Source organism: Lutra lutra, chromosome 15, assembly GCF_902655055.1.
Source record: "Lutra lutra chromosome 15, mLutLut1.2, whole genome shotgun sequence".
Classification (NCBI taxonomy): Eukaryota; Metazoa; Chordata; class Mammalia; order Carnivora; family Mustelidae; genus Lutra; species Lutra lutra.
Window position 1 is genome coordinate 48,669,124 of NC_062292.1, and position 26,051 is coordinate 48,695,174.

At 35.2% G+C, this 26,051-nt stretch overlaps 1 protein-coding gene across 1 annotated transcript in view; it reads right to left on the reverse strand.

Moving 5' to 3' along the window:
* Positions 1-331: 331 nt before the first annotated feature.
* RO60 (Ro60, Y RNA binding protein) overlaps positions 332-26,051 on the reverse strand; it is a 30,221-nt gene continuing 4,501 nt past the window's right edge. Inside the window, exons 2-9 of the mRNA XM_047704284.1 lie at positions 20,127-20,722; positions 15,885-16,105; positions 14,834-14,980; positions 13,771-13,908; positions 9,962-10,078; positions 8,688-8,801; positions 8,274-8,420; positions 332-6,657 (exon numbers count right to left, since the gene is read on the reverse strand). Coding sequence (XP_047560240.1) covers positions 6,505-6,657; positions 8,274-8,420; positions 8,688-8,801; positions 9,962-10,078; positions 13,771-13,908; positions 14,834-14,980; positions 15,885-16,105; positions 20,127-20,706 — 1,617 coding nt within the window. The 5' untranslated portion in view covers positions 20,707-20,722 and the 3' untranslated portion in view covers positions 332-6,504. The remainder of the gene's footprint in view (positions 6,658-8,273; positions 8,421-8,687; positions 8,802-9,961; positions 10,079-13,770; positions 13,909-14,833; positions 14,981-15,884; positions 16,106-20,126; positions 20,723-26,051) is intronic.

Below are 26,051 nucleotides of genomic sequence, written 5' to 3' on the forward strand. Positions count from 1 at the left end.
ATTTTAAAGATATAGTTAGAGGCATTATAAGGCTAATGTTAATTATCAAACTAATTTTATCTTATTGAAATATTATAACAGATTACTGATAGCCTTAGATTTTATAAGGCATATTATAACCTTAAAATTCTTATTTCTTTAAAGAAATGAAAACTGCGGTGCCTGGGTGGCTCAGTTGGTTGAGTGTCCACCTTTGGCTCAGTTCATAATCCTGGAGTCCTGGGATCAGCCCCGCCTTGGGCCCCTGCTCAGTGCGGGGGGAGCTTGCTTCTTACCCTCCCTCTCAGATAAAGAAATCTTTGGGGAAAAAAAAAAAAGTGAAAACCATTACTTGATGTGCATAGAGTTTATTTGGTCTATCTATTGGTTTCTACATAATACAACTGACCAGAAGCAGTTTCCGTAATGTGCATCTGCACTTACTCCATGTCTACAATGATGTACTCAGTATGGTATTTTTCAAGGCGAGAAAAGGAAAGATTTCACAGTATCGGTGAAAACTTTTATCATGAAATAAATTTAATACGTTAGTATTTCATCAATTTTCTATCAGAAAACAGCAAAATTACATTGTAAGGTATAGGTATATTATTTACAGAAAATATGGAAGACTCAACAACGCATCAATAAGTTTATCAACAGACCTAAGAAACCCCCCACACCCCTCTTTTTAGGGTCCCTTCCTTTGAAATGAAACTTGTATAAATCAAACTCTGTATCCTTAAGCACCAGCTTGACAATTTTAAGTTTTTTCAATTTTATAAAATATTCCTGCTTTGAAAGGCAAAGTGAATATAAAAATGTGAATGTAATTAAACAAATGACTGGCCTGGATACTTTTTATTGAAACTGCAGTGTTTTACAACTATATTCACATCTTTCAGTGAATTTGCCTATAGGCTTGAAACAAAGTATTTGCTTTTTGTCTTGAAAAATTCCCTCAAAAAAGTAACGTTTTTGAAACTGTACAACTCTTGTTTTTCATTCATAGTATTTAAATATGCAGCTTGGTCCTTGGAGATTATGTTACACAAAGTCCAGCTTCTTGGATAATTTGTTATACCAAACAATAAAAAAACCTTAAACAACCACAAAATATTACTCATGGTAACAGTCATATATGTAGAATGTTATCAGTGTACCCAGATTATCCTATTAATAGGTAAACTACTAATGTACTATCAGGTTTTAAAACTTAACAGTTAAATTTCCATTATGTAAAAATGAAAGCTCTGTAAGACCCTTTGAGTTCTGTACTTCAGAAACACTAACACTATTAAGGCATTACTTAATGAACAAGACCCTATGGAAAGTAACTAGTATGCCTGTGGAGAGCTAGTCATATTTTAAGGCAGTCAGAAGATTCATTTTTTTCACTTTAAGGCTCTTGCATACTTAAATTTTATTCTATGCAGGCATTATTCTGTGTAATTTAAGTATTCAGTAAGTGGTAAATTACAGATATCAAAGCCTTTATATAAAACAAATGGACAGTTTAGTACTGTAACACCTCTCCCCTAATGAACTTTTAAAAAAAGATGATTTCATGTATCTCATCCCTCTGGAGAATTTCTTCATTATCAGAAGGTGGCAATAAAGGAAGAAAATATAACTCAAATGCATTACAAAAATGTCATCTACTCATACCACATTATATATAGTCCATGTTTAAAATAATAGTGCAACAAACACATCTGATTACAATTCATGAGTCGTTTAATAATTTAAACTTTATTTGGGTGTATATGGATTCTAAAGTTTACACTGCAAATAAAAACTAGTATTTAAACAAAAGTTCCAATATTCTATCAAGTTTATGTGGTAAGGATACATAAAATAGCAAGGCTTTACCTTATTTACTACTCTTAACAATCCAAGTGTTCATTAAGTGAAACCAGCAGAAATATAGCTAACTTACTAGTTCTTTTGTTCAGTTTTCTGATAACTTCTAAAAGTACAGAAGTCTAAATATATTTTAAAATTTAGTATCACTTGTGTTCATAAAATTAATATGACACATGGTGGTGCTAAATTAAAAAGCAAAGGGAAAAATCTCTGTAGGCTCAGAAACAGCTTTTATGTATTTTCATTGTATTTATGTGATTTATAATCATTGAAAATAATCACCTTAGTTTCAGTAATAGAATTTCGCAATGCAACTTCTCTAGTTTATATTTCTACCAATTTCCAATATAATTTGAAACTGTCACAGTTTAGGAAAATGTGTTATTTATTATAACTTTATTCAAACATATGCTTAACTATCTATATTAGATTTCTACATGAAAAAATATTGCCATAGAATTTTTAAATTAACTTCATAATTTTTCAAAAGCAAAAAGCTTACCAATTAAAAAATGTTAAATGTGAATACAAGTTATTGACAGGCTCTTGTACACCACAAATGATGTATATATAAGCTCAGTTAAGTACTTAGTAGATGAAAGATTTGAAAGTGGTTTTTATATGGAAATATGAACATGAGATATGCTATTTTTTGAGTATTCAGTTAATTATTTTTCTAAGAGCAAAGTAGGTCTAGAATTGCAAACAAAGGCTGAATAAACTTACTTAAAGGCCATAAAATTTTTGCAACCATTTAATGCAAAAGGTATATAATATAATTTGATTTGGGGAGAAAAATTAATCCAATTATTGTTGGAAGAGATCTGCCCATTATTAATTTGAAAAATATGATCTGAAATCTGCAAAGAGATTCATCCCAACTTTGAATATGGGTGATTTTCCTGCCATTCATTTTATTACTGAGGTAAGGTTAGAAACAAGACAAAAAAATGAGGTATAACCTTCCAACAAGGAAGATTAGGAAGCAAATAATAGGGAAATGCTAAATAAAATCTGTACAGTATATATAACTAAATTCATAGCTTTTTTCCTAATTCTTCCCTGTGCATGTTTATATTGAGGCTATAGAATATTTCTCTAGAGGGGATATTGCCTTAACAAATCACCCCAAACCTATGGCATGTTTAAGTCTAGAATTTTTCCTTTTTGATAACTTACTCTAAGGGCACCACTTTTTAAGAAATTTTTATCTGTGGGTATATAATCTTTAGGTTAAATTAGGGTAAGTCCAATAAGTGATCACAATGATTTCTTTTTAATTATTGTTTAGATGTGTTTTTAAAATTTTTTTCACTTAACGCTCAGATCCTCCAATTTATTCAGGAATTTTGCCTTAAATTTCCAAAATAATTTTATATCTTTTTTTGCAAAATCTCCAAAAATGAGGGCAAATTCTGATACAATGATAATCATTTGTAGATTTACCTGTTATTTAAAAGGTTAATCAAGTGCTTATTAATAGTGTTTCTTTATTTAGATAAGTATAAGTTTTTCTAGGTATATCCAAATAGATGTTAAAACTTGGAATGTGTCACTTTCTCTTGATCAGACAATAGTGACTTTAGTCAAAAATACTCACCCCTTCACTGTAAACATTTTTCTTCCATACTTTCCCACTCAGAATAGGAATGTTTTAATGAATTACTGAGCCTACTGAATGGTTATTTGAAAACATTTTATCATTTGAAACATGTATCGTCAATGTTTCTAATTAAAAAAATTCTAATTTGTATTGCAAGCCCTCCTCCTAATTTAAACTTATACAGATATTAAATCATTGATTCTTCTAAGATCCCAGCATCAAGATAGGTTACATTTCAAAGATGATAAAATTAAAGGTTAAAACTGGTTGTCTACAATCCCCCAAAGTAAGATAAAGCAAGAGGTTCCAGAGGGGTAATACTAAATTCCATTTACTAGTATTTTCCTCACTAATGTTTCCATAAAACAGTGACTAAACTAAATAATATGTTAACTGTTAATAAATTGCATTTTCAAGAAGTTTCAACAAATAAGGAAGAGTGTAAGATTAGCTTTGTTTCACTAATTATAACTATATCCTGAAAATATTTACATATTTTCTAGGAAATAAAGTTTATTTTTCTTAGAATTGTTTTTAAAGCAATATCTCCCTAAATATTAATGTAGTAATAATCCTAAAAGTAATTCAGAAAATAAAACTTCTTTATCACTTCAACATAATGAGGTAAAGTTTTTAAAATTTTCTCTATAGGGCTATATTATTATAGCAACACAGGTTGTTAAGATATTAATTGTAATTGAGGATTACTATGAACCACAAAAGCATACATGTTCACAAATTTGTTTTGCTACTCCTAAAGCAATCATGTAGATACATTATTTCCTAATACCTAAAAAGATAAAAGTTTTGAATAATTTTATTTCACCACCTACTCTTGTGAGTCCATGTCTTCCCATTCTGTGGGGAGATGAATTCTGGAATGGGAATGAAGAGCCCAAGACTGGTAGATCCAGTACTCCAAAGCCATACTCTTTTAGACCTTGGGTCCCTAACCTACATTAAAAATCACCTTTTAAATTTCAGATTTTTTTCTTTCTTAAATCTTACCCTAATCCATTTAATTAGATGTATGTAAATCTTCAAAACGGTCACATCTAATCTTACTTCTCTTATGTATGGGTTGGCTTGTGAACATCTAAAAGCACTATAGGAGAAGTATGTAACTGAAGGAAATATACTTTTATGCTATATTCCAGTTAACATTTCTATTAGGAATAAAAAGTTAGATCATGTTATAATTTTTAAGATCTTGGGTTTACTTAGAAACTTCAAAAAACTATTACGCGATTTTACTAGGCTCTTTAAACTTTAAATTCAACCCAAACATATTTTAATGTTATCAAAAGTAGCTAATACCTTACATCCAATGCTTGACAGAGGGCCAAAAAACAGAATGATATCAGAAGCAATGTACAAGGGTGGTGGTGTACACATACTACCTTGTTGACAAAAAAATCTCAGGTAAATATCATAACATTTACAAATTGCTACTAGTTGCCTTGAAGGAATGGCTCATAGCAGAGCCAGCGTTGTTAATGAGTTTGAAAGCGGCATTTTCTTGTCACTTCCAGAGCCCAAATTTCTTATGAAACAGAAAATATCTTCACAAATTCGAACGCTATTCAAGTCCTCTTTTGCCCTCAAAACAAAACCTCTGATTCCTAACCACACAGAAGGTTATAATTTACATTTACTAGTTTGACTTTTCATATGACAATGAGAAGGGCTTTATAAATCCTTCAGTAAATCATTAATTATTAGGAAAAGAATACAAAAAAATTGAAATTTTATGTTATGTTAAACAAGCATAATATAATTATGAGCAAAAATATTGGGATTTCAATATATTAAACCTCCCCAGAAAGAAGGACATTTGCTCAAGAAAATAATGAACTTTAGTGTAATGAAAAGGAAGTTTAATATACACAACAAGTAAAATAGAAAAAAAAATGTTCTTACAAACTGGTTAGTGGTAATGTTACTCAAAAGTTGCCTTTCAAATGTGAAAGACCTAGCTTGCATTATTATTTTTTAAAATATCAAAAAAGAATGTCTTGCCACAAATGAATAATGGACAGAGATATGTCACTGACATGTTTACAATTAGGAAATATCTAAAACCCATTTACAACTGACTAAAAAAATAGTTAAAGGTAATTAGAATATTTAAAGTAAGGAAAAAGCTAATCTGGTATCATACTTTTCATATTTATGAGTGGGGGAGTTAAATGCTTAAAACAGTTTGTTGTTTACGTTTGTTAAGACTGTGAAAAAAAAGAAAAAGTGTGGCTACACATGGCTATGTTGTTGTATTTCAGCACAAACTGTCAAGTCATGCCCCCACTCACAGCAATAAAATGCACCAAAACAAACAAAAAGCAAACCAAACAGACTTCCTCAGCTGACACAAACTTTAGTTTCTTTTCTCAGGGGTTTTCCACTTTTTTTTCTGGTTAATGTAACAATCCTACAAGTATAAATAAAATATCAGATTTAAAGTATCTTTTTCATTGAGTAAGAAAGCTGCTATTTATGTCATCTTAGAAAACTCCAAGGAATTTGTAAAAATGTGTTCATAATTTAATCAATTTTTTTAAAAACCCCTTGGTATAAAAATTTACAGATGAATTTGATATTCCATCACAGTTACATGGTCCAGTGCATTTCAGAGTATTTGGACATTGTCACAGCTGTCCTTTCCCAATGCAGTTAAGAAAACTTCAAGCACTTTTCAAACAAGTTACATGACATAGAACTACTTACTTTTGGCTCTCACTTCTCTTAAGTACAAATGAGATTATTCACCATAGCAAAACTGGTTATTTTATAGTGTCTATCAACAAGGAGTTCTCTGTTAGAAAGAGGGAGCTATACTGTATTCTGAAGCTATTTCCCAAGAGCTAGTTTAGTAGACAGAACTTTGGACTCTTTTTTTTTTTTTTCTTTTCTTTTTTGGCAAGGTAAACATTTTCCATTATGTACATACTATACTATCATCATCTTTCATTGGATTAAGATTAGCTGGGAAGTAGCTACATATTTTTAGCACGATCACTGATGGCAACGGACCTCTGATACCCTGCTGGTGCTTATGGTTAAATCACGTCTAATGTGAAATTCCGAATTACATCTAAGGCTCCAGTATCAAAGCCACACATATCCAACATGCCTCTATCATCTGGGTCTGCAATGGTAAAACCATTTGATGTCATTCCACAAACAATCAATTTAGCTGGAATGTCCATTTTCTGTAGGAAAAGATCAAATACATATTTAAAAAATTTATGTAAAGCAAAAGCAAATAACCTCCAAAATTAAAACACTTCCAAGGCTATCACAATTTTTCATTCTGAAGTCAATTTTTTTCTTCTCTCCATAAAATCTGTTAATCTTTCAAGGTCAGACTCTGATCTTTAGAACAGAAAGTAAAATTGTGTTAACAGCCTGCCTGAAATTCCCCCTTCTCTGTTTATGGGCCATAGAGTGCATTCTTAGGCAGCCAAGAGGCTTTCAACTTATGAAACCTGTCAGGACATTTGGGGACATCAGATATTTTTACCAATATATCAAACACTGGGGCAGTGTGAGTGGGTATATATAAAGAAGTATTTCCCTGCAATTCTCAACTTTTGGTCTATGGTTTTGTTATATATGATATATGCATGTCACATGTCAGAACTTGTTTTACAGCTATGATTTAAGGTTAAAATAACTGAATTTTGGAGAAAAACCAATAATCATTGAGTATACAATATGTCAGATACCATAATGAACTCTTTAATTTATCTAATGTAACTGTTATAATAACTCTAAAAGGTAAGTAGTGCTATTAAATACTACGACATACGGGGCACCTGGGTGGCTCAGTGGCTCTGTCTTCGGCTTAGGTCATGGTCCCAGGGTCCTGGGATGGAGCCCCACATCAGGCTCTCTGCTCAGCAGGGAGCCTGCTTCCTCCTCTCTCTCTCTGCCTGCCTCTCTGCCTACCTGTGATCTCTATCTGTCAAATAAATAAATAAAATCTTAAAAAAAAATAAAAAAATAAAAAAAATAAATACTATGACATACATCAGTTAAATAATTTGCTTAGGTCTGCAGTTAGTAAAAGGGAAAGACCCAAGACTCAGAACTCAGCCTGTCTTGACTACAAATTCTATTCTCTCCCTTTCTCTCAAACTTAAACATAGATTAGAATCCCCAGGAGGGTTTGTTAAAACACAATCCCACTCTCCAGTTTCTGAGTCAGCAGGTCTCCCATGGGGTCTAGGAATTTGCATTTCTAGCAAGGCCCCAGGCTAAGGCTGCAGATAGGAAAACCCCAATTTGAGAAATAGCACTCCTCATCAAGTTCTAGTTCTTCTCATCACACCAGCCACAATTCAAGTGCTTGACAGCCATATATGACTAGTGGTTACCACACTGGGTACTGTAGCTAAAGAACATTTCCATGATTTGAGAGCTCAATTGGAGAGCACTGATTAGAACACAGAAGTAGCCATGAAACTTAAAACACAGATGATACCTTTGCTTTAATTTTATGTAGTCCTTTAACAAAATCCATAAATGATACTTTAATTTTTCAATACATAATTCAATGAATTATTAGAAATGTATAGCTAAGGTAAAATATTTTTATTATTGCCAAAAACAGTTTGCAGAGGATATTTTAGTAATGTATAGAATTTGGGACTAGCTGAAATAAATTATATATGGATAGCCAATATTTCTTATTTCAAGTAGTGTTGAACTGGCTTTGTATCCCTATACAAAGGTACAGAACTATCTTTAGTATTTTTTGGAAAAATATAGTGAATATTTGAGTTCGGAGTGTTACTTGGGGTGAGAAATAATATTAGAATTTTACCTTTCGATACTCTCTAAGAGCAACAGCAGGATGGACACTTCCAGCAAAAGTCTCATTATCAGTGAAGACAATGAAGACATCAGCAGCTGTGTTTGTCTTTTGAGCCCAGATCATTGGAAGAGAGCAATCAGTTCCACCTGCTGGGATCTAACTCAGAACAAAAACATGACTGATAATAAGTGTCCTAGTTTCCATACTCAGATGTTTGAAATAATTAAATACTTAAAATTTTTTTTACATTATCATTTTGCTTACGGCTAAAACATAGACCTTCTCAAAGCATGTATATATATTTATTATTTTGTGCTTATGGGAAAATTGAGATAAAACTATTCTCATAAACATTAATATCAGACATAACATCAATATAAGATTATTATACAACACGTTAAGTAAACTTAAACAGTTCCTTACCTGATTCATGGTCATTAAAACCTGTTGTAATGTCATATCCGTAGTCACTGGACATGGTACCATTTCATCTGAAAAAGCAACTACATAACACTCTTTTTCTGTTCGTGTGACAACCTGAAAAGTTCAAGTGGTAATTTTCAGCATATGGGTGAAATAAATACAGTATCTTGAAGTTCATAAAACTTCATCTTTAGAAGATATTTAATTTGGGAGTGCCTGGTGGCTCAGTTAAGCATCTGCCTTTGGCTCAGGTCATGATCTGGGGATCCTGGGTTGGAGCCCTGATCGGGCTCCCTGCTCAGTGGGAAGTCTGCTTCTCCCACTCCCTCTCCCTCCTACTCGCATGCTCTTTCTCTCTCTCAAATAAATAAAATCTTTAAAAGATATTTATTTTATTTCTAAACTTTTTTGTTTTGGTACTACATAGTAACAGTATAGCTTTCAAAGTACTTTCGAAAACTATTACAAAGCAACTGGTTCTCGTAATATGTGCATATGTGCTTCTCATTTTATTAAATATAGAATAAAGTCACAGAAGAGAAGTGACAGTCAGGCTAGAACCAAAGTCTTACTATTATTATTAGTTCCTGATCTTTTAACTTCTGTATTTATTAATAAGTTCTCAAAGCATTATCTACTTTCTCAATAATACATTAGTATTTAATACTCGGTAAAATTAAAAATTTCTGTTATTCTTTAGACATGCTTTATAAATATACTTACAATATACTTAAAACTTTGCTTTTTCTTTCCTTTTTTTTTTTTTTTAAAGATTTTATTTATTTATTTGACAGAGGGAGATCACAAGTAGGCAGAGAAGCAGGCAGAGAGAGAGGAGGAAGCAGGCTCCCTGCCGAGCAGAGAGCCCAACTCGGGGCTTGATCCCAAGACCCTGGGACCACGACCCAAGCCGAAGGCAGAGGCTTTAACCCACTGAGCCACCCAGGCGCCCCTCTTTCTTTTTTGTGAGAGAGAGAAAGAGCATGCACATGAGTGGGGAAGGACAGAGGGAAAGAGACAATCTTAAGCAGGCTCTATGCCCAGTGCGGACCCCAAGGCAGTCTCAATCTCTTAACCCTGAGATAGTGACCTGAGCCAAAATCAGGAGTTGAATACTTAACAGAGCTACCCAGGCTTAAAACTCTCCTTATATAGCAAAATGACAAAAACAGGTGAAAACATAATCCTTGATCATATCTAACTTTATAGTTTTGCCCCACATTAAATGTTTTTTAGGGTGGCAAAAATTCTAAAATTATCTTAGGTGTTCTTACCATGCACATTGTTGCAGCAACTGTGCTAGCATTGAGTACACTACCCAAAACTCTTTGGTTCATAGAAGTACTAACGTCAATAGCCAGTAAGAAACGCTTTCCAGTTGGTTCCACTGTCTAAAAAAAATAAAACAAAACAAAACAAAACAAAAAACAAACCAAAATGATGATTAAAAGCAATCACAGAAATTACAATTAGATTTCTAAAAATCGTATTTACTCATCTTTCACTTAACAGACCTGGTTTTTGATTTACCAACTAATCGACAAGTACTTGAAAATGCTTAAGCTTTTACTAGAGGGAAAAAGAAAATAAGAGCCTACTTAGTAATTTTATTTAAAGAAGTTACCATATTCCTGCTTTTTTTTTTTTTTTAGAAATCATTCCTCAGAAAGTAAGCTGAGAATTTTTAGCAAAGTTTTTTGTGGTAAAATATAAATAACATAAAATTGCTTTTAAATCATTTTTAAGGGTATAATTCCATGGCATTAAGTACATTTACAATGGTATGTAACCACCACTATCCATTTCCAGAACCTTTTCATCAACCCAAACAGAAACTATGTACCCATTAGTAACTCTCTATTCCTATCCATCTTTAGCCCCTTGTTATGTGTTTTACTTCTTTTTTATGAATTTGCCCATTCCAGATACCTCATATAAATGGGATCATATAATATCTGTCCTTTAGCATCTGGCTTATTTCACTTAGCATAATGTTTTCAAGGTTCACGTTGTAGCATGTTTCAAAATGCATTTCTTTGTAATAGGCTGTAAAGGCTGAATACTCCCCTGTATGTATATACTGTATTTTGTTTATCCATTCATCTGATGAACACTTGGGTTGTTTCTACCTTTTAGCTATTGTGAAGAGTGTTCTTATAAACACTCACCTATAGGTACATTTGATTCTGTTTTCAATTATTTTGGGTATATACATAGGTGGTGGAAATGCTGGATGGCATGGTAATGGTATGTTTAACTTTCTGAGGAACAACCGAACTGTTTTCCATAGGCCTATACCAGTTTACACTCTTATCAGCAATGCACTAGGGATGCAGTTTCTCCTATCCTCCCAAAGCCTTGTTATTTCTGTTTTGATAAGAACCAATGATTTGCATTTCCCTGATGATTAATGGTGTTGAACATTTTTTCACCTGCTAATTGGCCATCTGGCTATCTTCTTTGGAGAAATGTCTTATTCAAGTGCTTTACCCATTCTTGAATTGGGTTTTTTAAAATTTTTATTGTGGAATTGTAGCACTTCTTTATATTCTAAACATTAAAAAGTTATCAAACATATAATCTACAAATATTTTCTCCTACTCTATAGGTTATCTTTTCACTCTCTTGATGAGAGTCTTTGATGCACAAAGGGTTTATTAAATTTTGATGAAGTCCAATTCATTTACTTTTCCTTTTATTGCCTGTGCTCTGGTGTCATATGTGCCAAATCTAATGTCATGAAACTTTTATTCTATGTTTTCTTCTAAGAGTTTCATAGTTTTCAGCTCTTAAATATAGGCCACTGATCCACTTTAATTTTTTTTTAAAATATTTTATTTATTTATTTGACAGAGAGAGACAGAGATCACAAGCAGGTAGTGGAGACAGAGAGAGGGGGAAGCAGGCTCCCTGCAGAGCAGAGATCCCAATGCGGGGCTTGATCCCAGGACCGTGGGATCATGACCTGAGCTGAAGGCAGAGGCTTTAACCCACTGAGCCACCCAGGCACCCCTCCACTTTAATTTTCGTATGTGGTGTAATTTAAAGGGGCAACTTTGTTCTTTTGCATGTGGTTATCCAGTTTCCCTAGCACCATTTTTTTGAAGACTAACTTTTCCTGCATTGGACAGTTTTGACACTTTTGTCAAAAAATCAATTGATCACACATGTGAGAGTTCATTTCTAGCCTCTACATTCTACTCCATTGGTTTATGTATTTGCTTTTATGCCAGTACCACATGGTTGTGATTACCGTACCTTTGTACTAAGTTTGGAAGTGTGAATCTGCCAACCTTGTTCTCTTTTTCAAGATTCGCTATGTTATTGGGCAGCGGTGGCGGGGGTGTGTGTGTGGGGGCGGGGGGGTGTCTCTTGAAAGTCCACATAAATTTTACAGTAGGTTTTTCTATTTCTGCAAAACATGCCATAGGCACTGCACTTAATGTGTAGATTGCTTTGGGTAGTACTGTCATCTTAACATGTCTTCCTATGTTTCCCATCCATTTAAGTCTTATACTTCTTGCAGCAATGTTTTTTATAGCTTCTAGTTTATGAATCTTGTACACCTTCACAGTTTATTCCTAAGTCTTATTATTTTTTTTTTATATTAATGTAAGTGGAAAATTTTTCTTAAGGCTAAACAAAGGCTAAGGCCTTTGGATTGTTCATTGCTAGTGTAGAGAAATACTAATGATTTTTGCCTATTAGTTTTATATCCTGCAACTTTGTAGAATTTGTTTGTTGGCTCTAAGCTCTCCGTGGATTCTGTAGGCTTTTCTCCTTATAAGATCATGTCATCTGAGAACAGAGATAATTTTTCTTCCTTTCCAATCTGGATATCTTTTATTTATTTTTCTTGCCTAACTGCTATAACTTCCAGGACTCTGTAGAATTGAAGTGGAAAAGTTATTATTTTTGTCTTGTTCTAGATCTCAGTGGAAAAGATTTCAGTCTTTCACCTTTGAGTATAATGATAGCTGTGGGTTTTTTATATATGGCCTTTATCATGCTGAGGAAGTTCATTTTTACTCCTAGTTTACTGTTTTTCTTTTTTTTAAATCATAATACGGTACTGAATTTTATTAAATACTTTTTCTGCATTGAGATTGTGTAACTGTCCTTTCATTCTATTAACGTGATGTATTACATTGATTGATTTTTGTATACTGAAGATAAATCTCATTTGTATAATCCCTTTCATTTGATGAATTTAGTTACTACTATTTTGCGGAGTAAGAAGAAAATTTTAAAATCAAGAACTTTGGGGCGCCTGGGTGGCTCAGTGGGTTAAGCCGCTGCCTTCGGCTCAGGTCATGATCCTGGTCCTGGGTTCGAGCCCCGCATCGGGCTTTCTGCTCGGCAGGGAGCCTGCTTCCTCCTCTCTCTCTGCCTGCCTCTCTGCCTACTTGTGATTTCTCTCTGTCAAATAAATAAATAAAAAAATCTTAAAAAAAAAAAAATCTTTAAATCAAGAACTTTAACTTATAACTCTGATGTAGGATTTTTAGTCTTAAAAAAAAAAAAAAATTTCACTTCCCACCAAGACAGAGATCCACTGTTCATTAACAGAATGACAGGCGACCAAGTCAAAGGACTCTACAGGAATAAAAAAATCTTAAATTTGGTATTTTAAAACTTAACAAAATCATTTTATAAGATGATTGGATACTGTCCAAAGGTAAGGAGAAAATCTTTATTCATAAACTTATAATGTTAATTATATATCCACATTTACACAAACTGTGGAAAAATAAATGAATATCTAATAAAAATGGTTAACCTATTAGTATCATCTTTAAAATGGGTTTTTAGGGGCGCCTGGGTGGCTCAGTGGGTTAAGCAGCTGCCTTTGGCTCAGGTCATGATCTCAGGGTCCTGGGATCGAGTCCCGCATCGGGCTCTCTGCTCAGCAGGGAGCCTGCTTCCCCCCCCCCTCTCTGCCTGCCTCTCCGTCTACTTGTGATCTCTCTCTGTCAAATAATAAATAAAATCTTTTAAAAAAAAATAAAATAAAATGGGTCTTTATAAAATATATCAAGTCCCAACTGGATCATTTGTTATAAATCAGAAATCAAACCATTACCTTAAATGTTTTGTAAAAAGCGGCATCTAGAGCTTTCAAAATTTCCTCATCAGGGCGCCACTTTAGTTTTCCTCTGAGTCCATGACCTGTTTTATAAGTTTCTGATGCAATTAAAACATGAAATGGATGTATACGAGCCTAGAAACAAGACAGAGACAGAAAGTAAATGCAAAATTCAAATGAAAGATAGTCATTATGTGTCTTAGGTTTTGTTACTGTAGCCAATAAATATATTTCATAAGAAAAAACAAAAACGAGGACTTACTATCTTAGATTTCAGAGTTAAATAAAATCTGGTATGATAAAAGTGTCAGAACATCTGAAACTGCACTGGCTATGTTTCCAAAATTTAGAAGTTGAATTTTTCAATTAGTAGTAGCTAACAAAGGTAATGTTTACTTTTTATTTTTTATTTTTATTTATTTATTTTTTTTTAAAGATTTTATTTATTTATTTGACAGAGACAGATCACAAGTAGCCAGAGAGGCAGGCGGAGAGAGGAGGAAGCAGGCTCCCCGTTAAGCAGAGAGCCCGATGCGGGGCTCGATCCCAGGACCCTGAGATCATGACCTGAGCCGAAGGCAGAGGCTTTAACCCACTGAGCCACCCAGGTGCCCCACTTTTTTCTTTTCTTTTCTTTTTTTTTTTTTTTTTTTAAAGATTTTATTTATTTATTTGACAGAGACAGATCACAAGTAGGCAGAGAGGCAGGCGGAGAGAGGAGGAAGCAGGCTCCCCGCTAAGCAGAGAGCCCGATGCGGGGCTCGATCCCAGGACCCTGAGATCATGACCTGAGCCGAAGGCAGAGGCTTTAACCCACTGAGCCACCCAGGTGCCCCACTTTTTTCTTTTCTTTTCTTAATATTTTATTTATTTATTTGGAGAGAGGGAGCGTGTGTGTGTGTGTGTGTGTGTGTGTGTGTTTAACAGCAGGGGGTAGGGGCAGAGGGAAGGGAGAAGCAGGCTTCCCTCTGAGCAGGGGAATCTGAGGACCCCTGGATCATGACCTGAGCCAAAGGCAGACGCTCAATCAACTGAGCTACCTTGGTGCCCCAGTGCTTACCTTTTTTAACAGTTTTTCATTACACAGTTTTTCACATACTAAAGCTACTTCTGAATTTCCTGGTTCAAGCACTGAATTAGCCGTCATCTTTCCTAGATTCCTTAGTAATGCAGTAAGAGGCATTTCTTGTAACAAAGCCTTCCATACCTATTGAAGTGACACAGGCAGAAATATAAAAGATTAAGGGCACATGAATCAGTATAATCATGGTATCAATATTACTAACATACTCTTTAAGCCTTTCTTTTGGGGTTCCAAGTATTTCCTAAATAAAAAGATTTGCACACTGGTCAAAGGCTTATCAAATTAACTTCTCTTTACTAGAGTAAGAAAGCAAAGTCTATTTTAAGAAGGAACTATAGAGAAGAATTTTATTTATTTATTTTTAATTAGCAGGCAAATTAACCAGCCTTTATGAAGCAGATATAACACTTATCGGAATGCCAACTACATCTGGGCATTGTATTAAGTGTTTTACATAAATACTATTTTCAAGACATATTTTACATTTTTTTTTAAAAGGTTTTATTTATTTGACACAGAGAGTATAAATAGGCAAAGACAGAAGGAGAAGCAGGCTCTCCGCTGAGCAGGGAGCCCGATGCAGAGCTCGATCCCAGAAACATGGGATCATGACCTCAGCTGAAGGCAGTCGCTTAACTGACTGCGCCACCCAGGCGCCCAAGATATATTTTACATTTTTTGTTAAAAAAGTGGATATACTGGGGCACCTGGGTGGCTCAGTGGGTTAAAGCCTCTGCCTTCAGCTCAGGTCAAGATCTCAGGGTCCTGGGATAGAGCCCCGCATCAGGCTCTCTGCTCAGCAGGGAGCCTGCTTCCCCCTCTTCTCTACCTGCCTCTCTGCCTACTTGTGATCTCTGTCTGTCAAATAAATAAATAAAATCTTAAAAAAAAAAGTGGATTTACTGTTACCCATCTTATAAATTATGTATTATAAATTACTTTTATACGTATCACATCATAAACTTTAATACATAATATATGCCACAAATTACTTGTTTAATCACAAGCTATAATATACTTTACTTACCTCTTTAGACTTTAAATGATTTGTTAGAAGATGTTCCCTAACTAATCTATGCTCTTCTATTAGATGAATGACTTCCAGTTCATCTTTTGTGCGTTTAACTTTTTCTACAGCCTCCAGATACTTTAATAATTTTTCAGTCTCCACAGAAAGTGCTTTTTCTTTATACAATTCATGGACTTCTTTCCAGCCCTTTGTAATATATTTGGTCACAATAGCAAGTCCTTTAAGAAAATAAAGAATTGAAATGGCATGAGAATTTCTAGGTGAAAAACAGAACATGTTTACCGAAAATGAAATAACTAGATACAGAGGAGCTAAGCTCTTTACACTGGGAGGGGGCCTTCTGTGATAAAACAAACACACTTAAGCCGATGGAGTCAAATGGTTTTGCTTATTCCATCACAACTGTATTAATATGAGTCTCTGGAGAAAAACTTCCTATATTCTAAGTCATTTTGTTATAGAGCTTTTTTCCTTTTTGAGACACCAGCATTAGGAACTTTGGTAGACAATACCTATCTCAGGTCCACAATCTCAGAACGATTCACAAAGTACAAATCTGTCTCAAATAATCTCCTATTCACTTGCCCCTTTCTGCTACTAAGTAAATATGCATTTACAAGTAGCAGAGGTAAGTGGAAGTGGACAGTTAGGTAAGTCATTTAAATACTTTTTTAAATAAATGAGAAAGTATTACAGGCCAAATTAAAAAAAGGAAAATAAGGTGTTCATCTCTTTTGTAATTCCTTTTAATAACTGTTAAGACCTTGGGATTGGGGCACTGAGGATGGCACTGAGGATGAGGTTCTAGCCTACCCTTTGCCAATAAATGGCTGTGTGACCAATGTAGGCCTTAGTTTTCAATTCTGTTAAATAGGGAAGAAGATTTTTGAGTTATCAAACTTAAAAAGGTCTATGGGGTAAATGTTGGTAAAATAAATAAATGGAACAGGTCATATAATAGAGAATGGTTAAGATGATAGAACGAACTAGAGTATGACCAACTAATGTTTTAGTGAAGTTTTGACTTAGTGGTGCCAAAAAAAGTACTTTCAAAAGAAGCCAGAATAGGTATTTTTATTTGATGTCTTCTGATTTTTTTAAATGACTTTAGCAAAGAATTCATTTTTTTCCCTAAATATTGTGCAGGCCAATAAAATCCATCTTTAAGGCAGACTGAGCCTATGTGTTATCTTTGGACTCTGGATGATTTGATGAAAAGTCAATACTAGTATGTAGGGACTTCTAAAGTACTGTAACTCTTGTAAACATCCAGATTTTAGTACAAAATCTTGTATTGTTTTAAATTACTAAATATTTCATATGTGAGCATGTCTTCTATTTTGTCTTTCCCAAATAAAATATAACTTCCTTAAAGGCAGGCTTATTATTATTTTTATTCTACTCAAGTTCTATGTTGGCTACACAGTAAGTATACAATAAATACCTGATTAATTAAATTACATTTTGACGTGTTTTATCTGTTTCAAATACATGTTTCAGTTAAGATATTAAAATATTACTTATTTGGGGGTGCCTGGGTGGCTCAGTTGTTAAGTGTCTGCCTTAGGCTCCCGTCATGATCCCAGGGTCCTGCGAGATGGAGCCCTGCAGCCCTGCATCGCATTGAGCTCCCTGCTCAGCGGGAAGCCTGCTTCTGTTCCCTTTCTTGCTATACATCTCCCTCTGTCAAATAAGTAAAATCTCTAAAAAAATTATTACGTTTCTGGAAGCTCGGAATTTTTTCTGAATTCTTTTCACGTTGAGAAGCCTAGGAATCTCTTATGCCTGAACATATTTGCTATTATTAAAAGATGTTAAATAGGAGTTTTTCTCTCACAAAAATTTAGAATTAAGGAATACTGTCTGTGGGAGTAAGTTTAGGGAACATCTACTAATTCATTTTATAGAACAAGATTCAAAACCCAGAACTATTTGCACAAATTCAAGAAACTAGTTTTTCCAACTAGAACTAGCACTTAGGTACACACCACCATGTGGTATCTCAGTAGACAAAGCTGGATCCCTACATTCTTCTTATACTGAATTAAAGATTTAAAAATAAAAAAAAAATTAAAGGCGCACCTGGGTGGCTCAGTTGGTTAAAAATTAAAAAAATTAAAAGCATGAATATGTTAGGGGAAAAAAACTACAGGTAAATATTTTTATGACCTTAGGTTGGCAAAGGCCATTCTAAACCTAACATAAAATAAAAATCTATGAAGAAAAACAGGCAAGTTTCATTACATTAGAATTCCAAACTTCGATATGCCAGAAACCCCCATCAAAAAAATTGAAAGACAAAAGAAAAAAAGGGGGAAAGTGCATGAGATCTATATAATATGAAGCTATAAATTCCTATGTGTCCCAGGTTCTTAGAACAGTGCCCATCCATTTGGTGCTCAATAAATATTTGTTGAATGAATGAATGGTGACAATCAATATTAAGAATAGCAACTCAATGGAAAAAAGGACAAAGAGATAATATACACCACAAAAAATTAAAATAATCAGCAGTATATGAGAAGATGAACTTTTGCCCACAAAATCAGTAAGATAATTTTTCACCTATTCTATTGGCAGAGATTTAAAAAGAAAACCACTAGTAACAGTCATTGTTTAATGTGGGGAAACCGGCCACTTCTAAATATTCTTTGTGGGTTTACCCATTATATAAATATTTACATTATGCAAGTTTTTTCACTGTAGTATTTTTGTAATAGATTAAAAAACCAGAAACTATTTTACTGTGATCAGTAAGAGACTAGCTAAATAAATTATAGTATATTTATACAATGGTATATAAGCAACTATTTCTATTGACTTGCAGAAATTATCAGTATGCTTTTAACTGAAACAAAGAAGGTATATAAAAATTTAAGAATAAAACAGTGTATGGAGGTGCCTGGGTGGCTCAGTCGTTAAGCGTCTGCCTTTGGCTCAGGTCATGATCCCAGCGTCCTGGAATTGAGCCCTGCATTGGGCTCCCTGCTCAGTGGGGAGCCTGCTTCTCCCTCTCCCACTCCCTCTGCTTGTACTCCCTTTCTCGCTGTGTCTATATCAAATAAATAAAATCTTTAAAAAAAAAAAAAAACCACAGTGTATGTTTAGGAGTAATATACAACACACAGTGATTTCTTTTGAAGGGCAGGACTCCTACTTTCTGCATTATATTTTTATGTATTATCCAGCTATTTTAAAACAAACATATAATTTCTAATGAAAAAACAAAATACAAATGGGTTTATATAAATATTTGCAATAATTCACTGTTTAAATTTCATTTTAAAAAGTCCATTCATAATAAAATGGATAAATTAGAAATTAATGAGGAGCTGTCTTTTCAAGTTTCACTTCTGGTATTAAAAAAGAGCAAATTTGGGGCGCCTGGGTGGCTCAGTGGGTTAAGCCGCTGCCTTCGGCTCAGGTCATGATCTCAGGGTCCTGGGATCGAGCCCCGCATCGGGCTCTCTGCTCGGCAGGGAGCCTGCTTCCTCCTCTCTCTCTGCCTGCTTGTGATCTCTCTCTGTCAAATAAATAAATAAAATCTTTAAAAAAAAAAAAAAAGAGCAAATTTTAGAAATGTTGTGGAAGTTCATATTTTACATTATTCTTGGCCAAATGTTTTTCTTATCTCCCTTCTAAGAAGGACTGAGTAATTATCATGCATCCAACTAACTTCTCAAAAGTCTTCCCGCAGACACAGAAAAACTGCCCCAAGTTACCATGTTCCCTGGCCTGGCTGACTGCTTGGAGACAATTAACATCCTGAATTGTTAAGTTCAGCACTATTTCAGGTAGCCTTTAGGTTCCATGGAACATATATCCTAGGAAGACAGGGAGGGAAAAAAATAGTAAGGGACTACAGCACTGTAGCCTGGCTATCTATCTGCCACCTACTGGCTAGGAGCTGTTTGCTTACTACAACTTTAACCATGTCCATACTGCTTTCGTAAGCCATATTCACTTGGGTCAACATTCTAGTTAGCACAGTGACATTCTGAGATTTAGAATATTAAATCTGTAAATCTGTCATTTGATTCTTGAATAGTAATTTCTGGATTGTCTGTGGTAGGGTTTTAATTCCAGGTTGGCATTAAGCATCTGAATTACTCAACCAATGTGTTTTGAGACTGAATGGCTATTTCTAGAAGATATTACTCAATTATCTTATTGTCAAATAAAAATTTGTTGTTTACCAGATATCTGCAACCTCCCCCAACTCAAAGATCTTATACTTACCTTCACTGGAAGGTTTAAGATGTGACAGTCTTAACAGATCTTTGTGAGACCAGCCATTTCTTTGTTTATACTTTGTAACTGCCAGAGCAAGGGCCATGCCCCCCTTTTCATTGTACCAGTCTGCGATAGCCTTCCGGAGGGCACGACCCCACATGCCACATTTCATGCTTTCCTTCAGATCTTTCTTAAACTGGATAAAAGTAAAGAGGTGTGTAGGAATGCGACAAACTTCAGAAACAGCTTTAAATGCTGCTTGTTTTGTGCTTATGTCGGAACACTGAGAACAAATGGCAAGTGCAAAGAGCATAGGCTCTTGCTTTGCGGTTCTGCCTTCTTGACTAAAGGACTTTATCTCCTGGATCACTTCACATCCTCTTCCATCTTCAATCAGTCTAATTAAAGCTTCAGCATTTTCAAGGCCCAACTTCTGTTCTTTGATATAGTAAGTCCCACCTTCAGAACCAAAACATAAGAACCGGTGTAGTCGATTCATATCAGTAACTTGCCATACATATCCATCTTCAGAATTGGTTATCTGTTTCTCATTCAGTGGTTGCATTTGGTTGACTGATTCCTCCATTTTTCTTTTAGGAAACCTATAAAAAGCAAAAAAGCAAAATGTTATTATAGCTAGAACAGTAAAATTATAAAAAGGAAGACATTTTTATTTCCGAAAACATTAATCTATGCTTTTTGAAATCTGCTACAAAACCTTTGATTTTTAAGAAAGATTTATTTATTTATGTATGTATTTGAGAGAGAGAACTAGCGCCCTCCCCACCCCACCCCCTTGCACTCGCAGGGGAGAGGGACAGAGGGACAGAGGGAGAGGAGGTCTCCCCACTGAGCGCGGAGCCTGCCACTCAGGGCTGGATCTCAGGACTCGGAGATCTGAGTCTGAGCTGAAGTCAGATGCCTAATGGACTGAGCCACCCAGGTGGCCCTGTTACACAATCTTTTAACTTAAAGAGTATTTTTTAAATGCTACCATCAAGTGGTAGCATGATAACCAGAAGCAACAACTAGGTTACATTTTTGAGGTATAGTTCCTTGCTTCAGAGACTAAGCAGGCAGCTCAGCATCAGGTCTGGAGGCCTTAGAAAGAGAATAAAAGGGGTAGGGAGGGCAGCTGTGGTAGCTGAGGCTAAAAAGATCTTTCTTCCTTTACTCTCAGAATAACTGTGTACACAGTTTTGATAGTGTATGCAACATCCATTCCTTCCCTCCCCCTTTTCCCAGGCAGTAAATTCCTTCAAGGGAGGCTAGCCATTTCTCCAGTCCTAATGGATGAATGTGTTTGTCCATGTGACACGTACAGGTAAGGGCATACAACTGGCTACCATGACATGATTAAGTCTACAGAGAATACTTCTGAGGTTTTCTTCACTCTTAAAAGTGGGCTTAGGCTCTTAAAAAGGAATGCTCCCTTTCTACCTTCAGACATTCATTTATAAGTGATGCTTGGAGTGGTGGGCTAGAGCAATGGGGAAGTCAGTTTAAGAAAACACACTAATTTACAAGGATGGTAGAACTGAAAAAAATTTTAGAAAAGAATCTGGGTTTCTGGTATCACTGAGCTACCTGGCAGTGCCTCAGTTACAAGTTTCATAATATATCACAAATGTATCCTAATTATTGTTTAAGCCTTTTATAAGTTTGAGAGCATGGTTGAGAGCATCATAATTGATTAAAATCCTATCAACTATGCTCATTTATAGCTTATGTGATCTGTAATTACCTGTACTTTCTTCCTTCCATTATTGCTAAAGCTACTAGAACTAGCTGCACGACAGCAATGTCCCTTTTTATCGTCCTAATGGAGCAACCACAACTGTCCACTACTTTATCAGTCCACTGCTACTCTTACTACAGTAGAACTGCTTATCCAGGTGCCCCAAGTCTCCTGGCTATACCATTAAAGTGCACTGCACTAGGCTTCTCCCCATGACAAACAAAATAATACAAACAACAACAAAAACTTAACCAGCATTTACTGCATATTATGTGTAAGACATTAAAGAGATTCCTGTTCAATTAAAATGATTTTTTTTAAAGTACCCCCCCCCCCCGGTTTTTCTTGCCCTTAGAAAAGCCATATTCTGGTTTTTCATCTAGAATATGGTTTTAGATGGCTCAGTGGGTTAAATAAAGCATCTGCCTTTGGCTCAGGTCATGATTATGATCCCAGGGTCCTAGAATTGAGCCAGTGGGGCACCTGCTTCCCTTCCTCTCTCTCTGCCTGCCTCTGCCTGGTTGTGATCTCAGTCAAATAAATAAATAAAATCTTAAAAAAAAAAAGAAAAAGAAAAAAGAAAAACCATATTCTGTTGGTGAGGTAGAAATATATACATATAAAAAGCAAACTGTATATAAGCACTCTAATAAAAAAGTACTGTGAGTCAGCAGAGGAGAATGAAATGCTGCCTCAGTAATACAAGAAGACTTGTGCAGAGAAGGCAAACTGAGACACTGGTATATTAACCTTGGGGGAATGTGTTCCAGAAAGGGATTTCTGAAATCTTGCTGTCTTTACATTTTAGAAAAAGAACTAAGTATACTGGCATAGCTATAAAAAAATGACAGGTAAGGCAGTAGCTTAAAGAGCAACACAAGGTAAAAGAAATTTTGTTTTGAGGATGATACAAGTTTGAACATATTTATATATTGTAGGTAAGCCTTAAGATGGAATCCTGGTGAATATTAATAACTCAGAGCTAGGGAAAGGGGCGCCTGGGTGGCTCAGTTGGTTGGATGTCTGCCTTCAGCTCAGGTCATGATCTCGGGGTCCTGGGATGGAGTGCCACATCCTGCTCCCTGCTTAGCAGAGTCTGCTTCTTCTTCCCCGCTGCTCCTGTTCTCTCCTTCCTTCTCAAAAATAAATAAATAAAATCTTAAAAAAAAAAAAAAAAAGAGCTAGGGAGAAGAGGCCCTTCAAAGAAGAGAGAGAAAGAGGGGTGCATAGCAGAACAGCAGTATCATGGACCACAGGGAAAAGGATTTCAAGGAGTCAGGGCTGGCAATGTCAAATGCTCAGAGATTAAAATAATTTGGGAAAATGACTACTGGATTTAGCAAACAGTAGTGATGAGGAAGGGCAACTGTAGTAGAGTTCTGCAAGAAAGAGCCTGATTATGGTGAGATCAGGAGTATGCAAATGAGGAAGACTTCACAGGTGGACTACTCTTTTGCAGAAAGGGATGGTAACAGAGAAGATGAGAACACAAAGAAAAATCTTTTTATCTTTCTAGATGAGAGGACACTGAGGCTGAGGTTGAATGATTCAAACTGGAGACTGGAAGGCAGCAGAGAAAGGATAGAACTGAGGGAATGAGATCACTAAAGGTGGAACAGAATGAGCTTTAGAGCATCCAGGTTGAGACTGGCCTACTGACAGCAAAAGAGATCCCTCCTTCAGTAAGGGTGAAGAGGGGTTTGAGAAAAGAGAGAAAGTAAGGAAATTAAGGAAGTTCCCAATGGGGGTAGTGTGGTATGCAAGGGAGCAATGAGGTTGGGTCTCAGAATGAGAATGGTGTGGGTATAAATGCAGGGAGAATACAGAGCTTCACATTTTGAATGTGACTGAGGAGGGGAGGGATGATTTGAATCGGGTTGGAAATAATCAGCATCATATTTCAAATAAAGCTCTGGTGTAAAGTAGTCAATGTTAGGGCAGGCCTAGACCTCAGGTGTTAAAGTGTAATGATCATATTATATTAGTCATTAGGGACTGATTTATAGCTACCCAGTGCAGTATAGGCAGAAAGTCCTCATGCAACAGATGATGCTTCTGCTATTTATTCTTACCCTTTTCAATATGGTTTTTTATGTGCCTTTTAATAAAAAAAAACTTTGAGAATAACATGCTTCTCAAAGATGGGCTACTTAATTGCTAATTCCAGTAGAAAATTTTCTATTATTTCGACCTTTTTACTGCATTTGGGATTGCTAGCTTCATCTCTAAGCTTTTACAAAAATACCCTTAGTTGGTATTTTAACCTGGCTATTCCTGCTTATTAGTTATATTTGTTAGAAGAATAATACTGAAATGATACTTAATATCAGGTTATGCTAATACAACAGTTTTCCTGACCAAAACCCAAGAGGTGTGATTTATTTATTTTTTTTTTTTTTAAAGATTTTATTTATTTATTTGACAGAGAGAGATCACAAGTAGATGGAGAGGCAGGCACAATGTGTGGAATTAATAATGTAATTGAAGCCTTTAAGATAAATTCTGTAATCAGGAAAAAATGTACTATATGCAGGTAGTGGATATACAATCAAGAAAAATAAAACATGAAAAAGTTACAGAGGAAGTAATGAGTCCAGAGTAAAAACGTCTTCTGAGCAGAACAGAAGAAAACTTCTCTTTGTAAATTTTTCTAATATATTTAATATTAGGTATTCAAGCTATCTTTTGTTGAGCAAGAAGAAAAATGAACTTTTAAATCAAGGGTAGATGCTTAAAAGAGCTATCCCTAAATGTAATCCTTGTAATCTCTGTTATAAGAAATGTAGTTACTAACTCATTGCCTCATCAAAGGAATCTCACCCTTGCATATGTTAATGACAACCACTAAGACCTACCCTTTCAGCATTTTTGCAGGAAAAAATTCTCAGCTATTCACATGCTTCTGTGACTATTCTTTCCAGGATGCAACTTAAAACAGTGGGACAGATCATATGAATGGCCCCTTTACTTGTCTGTGCAAATTTACCAGAATCAAATTTGTAAAGTGAAATATGAAAAGCAGAATGGCAGTAGTTCTAAGCTACTCTCCTTGTCCCTCAGTGCTGATACATAAATTAACTTTAAAATTGGCTGGGTGGTAAGACAGTGGTATAATAAAAGAGTATCTAGTTTTTGTGCCAGTTTCTTGGCAGGGCTTCAAAAATCCTTGGAATTTCCAGATTGATAGGAGTCTTTGTTATGCTAATATGGTGATTCACTCTGGGCTTCAGGATGGGGGCTGGTCACCGGAAAGACTCAGCATTTGATTAAAGAGTTGGAATTTTGGGCCAGGTCAAACTCCCAGGAGGGGTGTTAGGGCCCAAGATTGGGCTCAACCACAAAGTCAACGAATCATAATCATGCCTTGTAATAAAATCCCTTATACAAACTCTGAACATCAAAGTTCAGTAGCGCTTCCTAACTGGTTAACAAATTGATGTCCTGGGAGTATGAATTGCCAGGATTCCACACGAAAGGTATTCCCTCTCCTGCCTCTAGACTTTGGACTATATTTGACTTCGTTTGGCTGTTCCTGAGTCATATCCTTTATATTAAAACTATAATCATAAGGATAGTGCTTTTAGTGAGTTATGTGAGTCATTCCAGTGAATTATCGACCCTGAGGGGTTGCGGGAAGACCTGAATTTGTAGTTGGTTGCAGAGACTAGGGACCTACTTGTACTGGTGCCTGAAGTAAGGGTAGTCTTGTTGGGGATCTTGCCCTTTAACTTGTGGGATCTGAAGCTAACTGTGGAACTGAACCGAACTGCAGGACAGAGTTTGGGTCAGAGAACTGATCTCAAAGAGACAGCAAAGGCAAAAGTGACAAAAGAAAAAAAACGATAAACTGAACTTCATCAAAATTTAAAGCTTGTGTTTCAAACGATACCACCAAAAATGTGAAAAGAGATCCCATGGAATGGGAGAAAATACTTGCAAATCATACCATAAGGAATTGATATCTAGAATATATAAAAAACTCCTAATTCAATAATAAGATAATAACCCAATTAAAAAATAGACAAAGCATCTGAGCAGGCACTTCTTCAAAGATATACAAATGGCCAGTAAGTATATAAAAAGATGCTGAAAATCAGTACTCACTGATGTGGAGAATAAAGGAGAAAGAAATATAGAAAAAATTACATTTCCTTGGCAGCCCATTGACAAGTACTTGGGACAGGCAGAGTGAA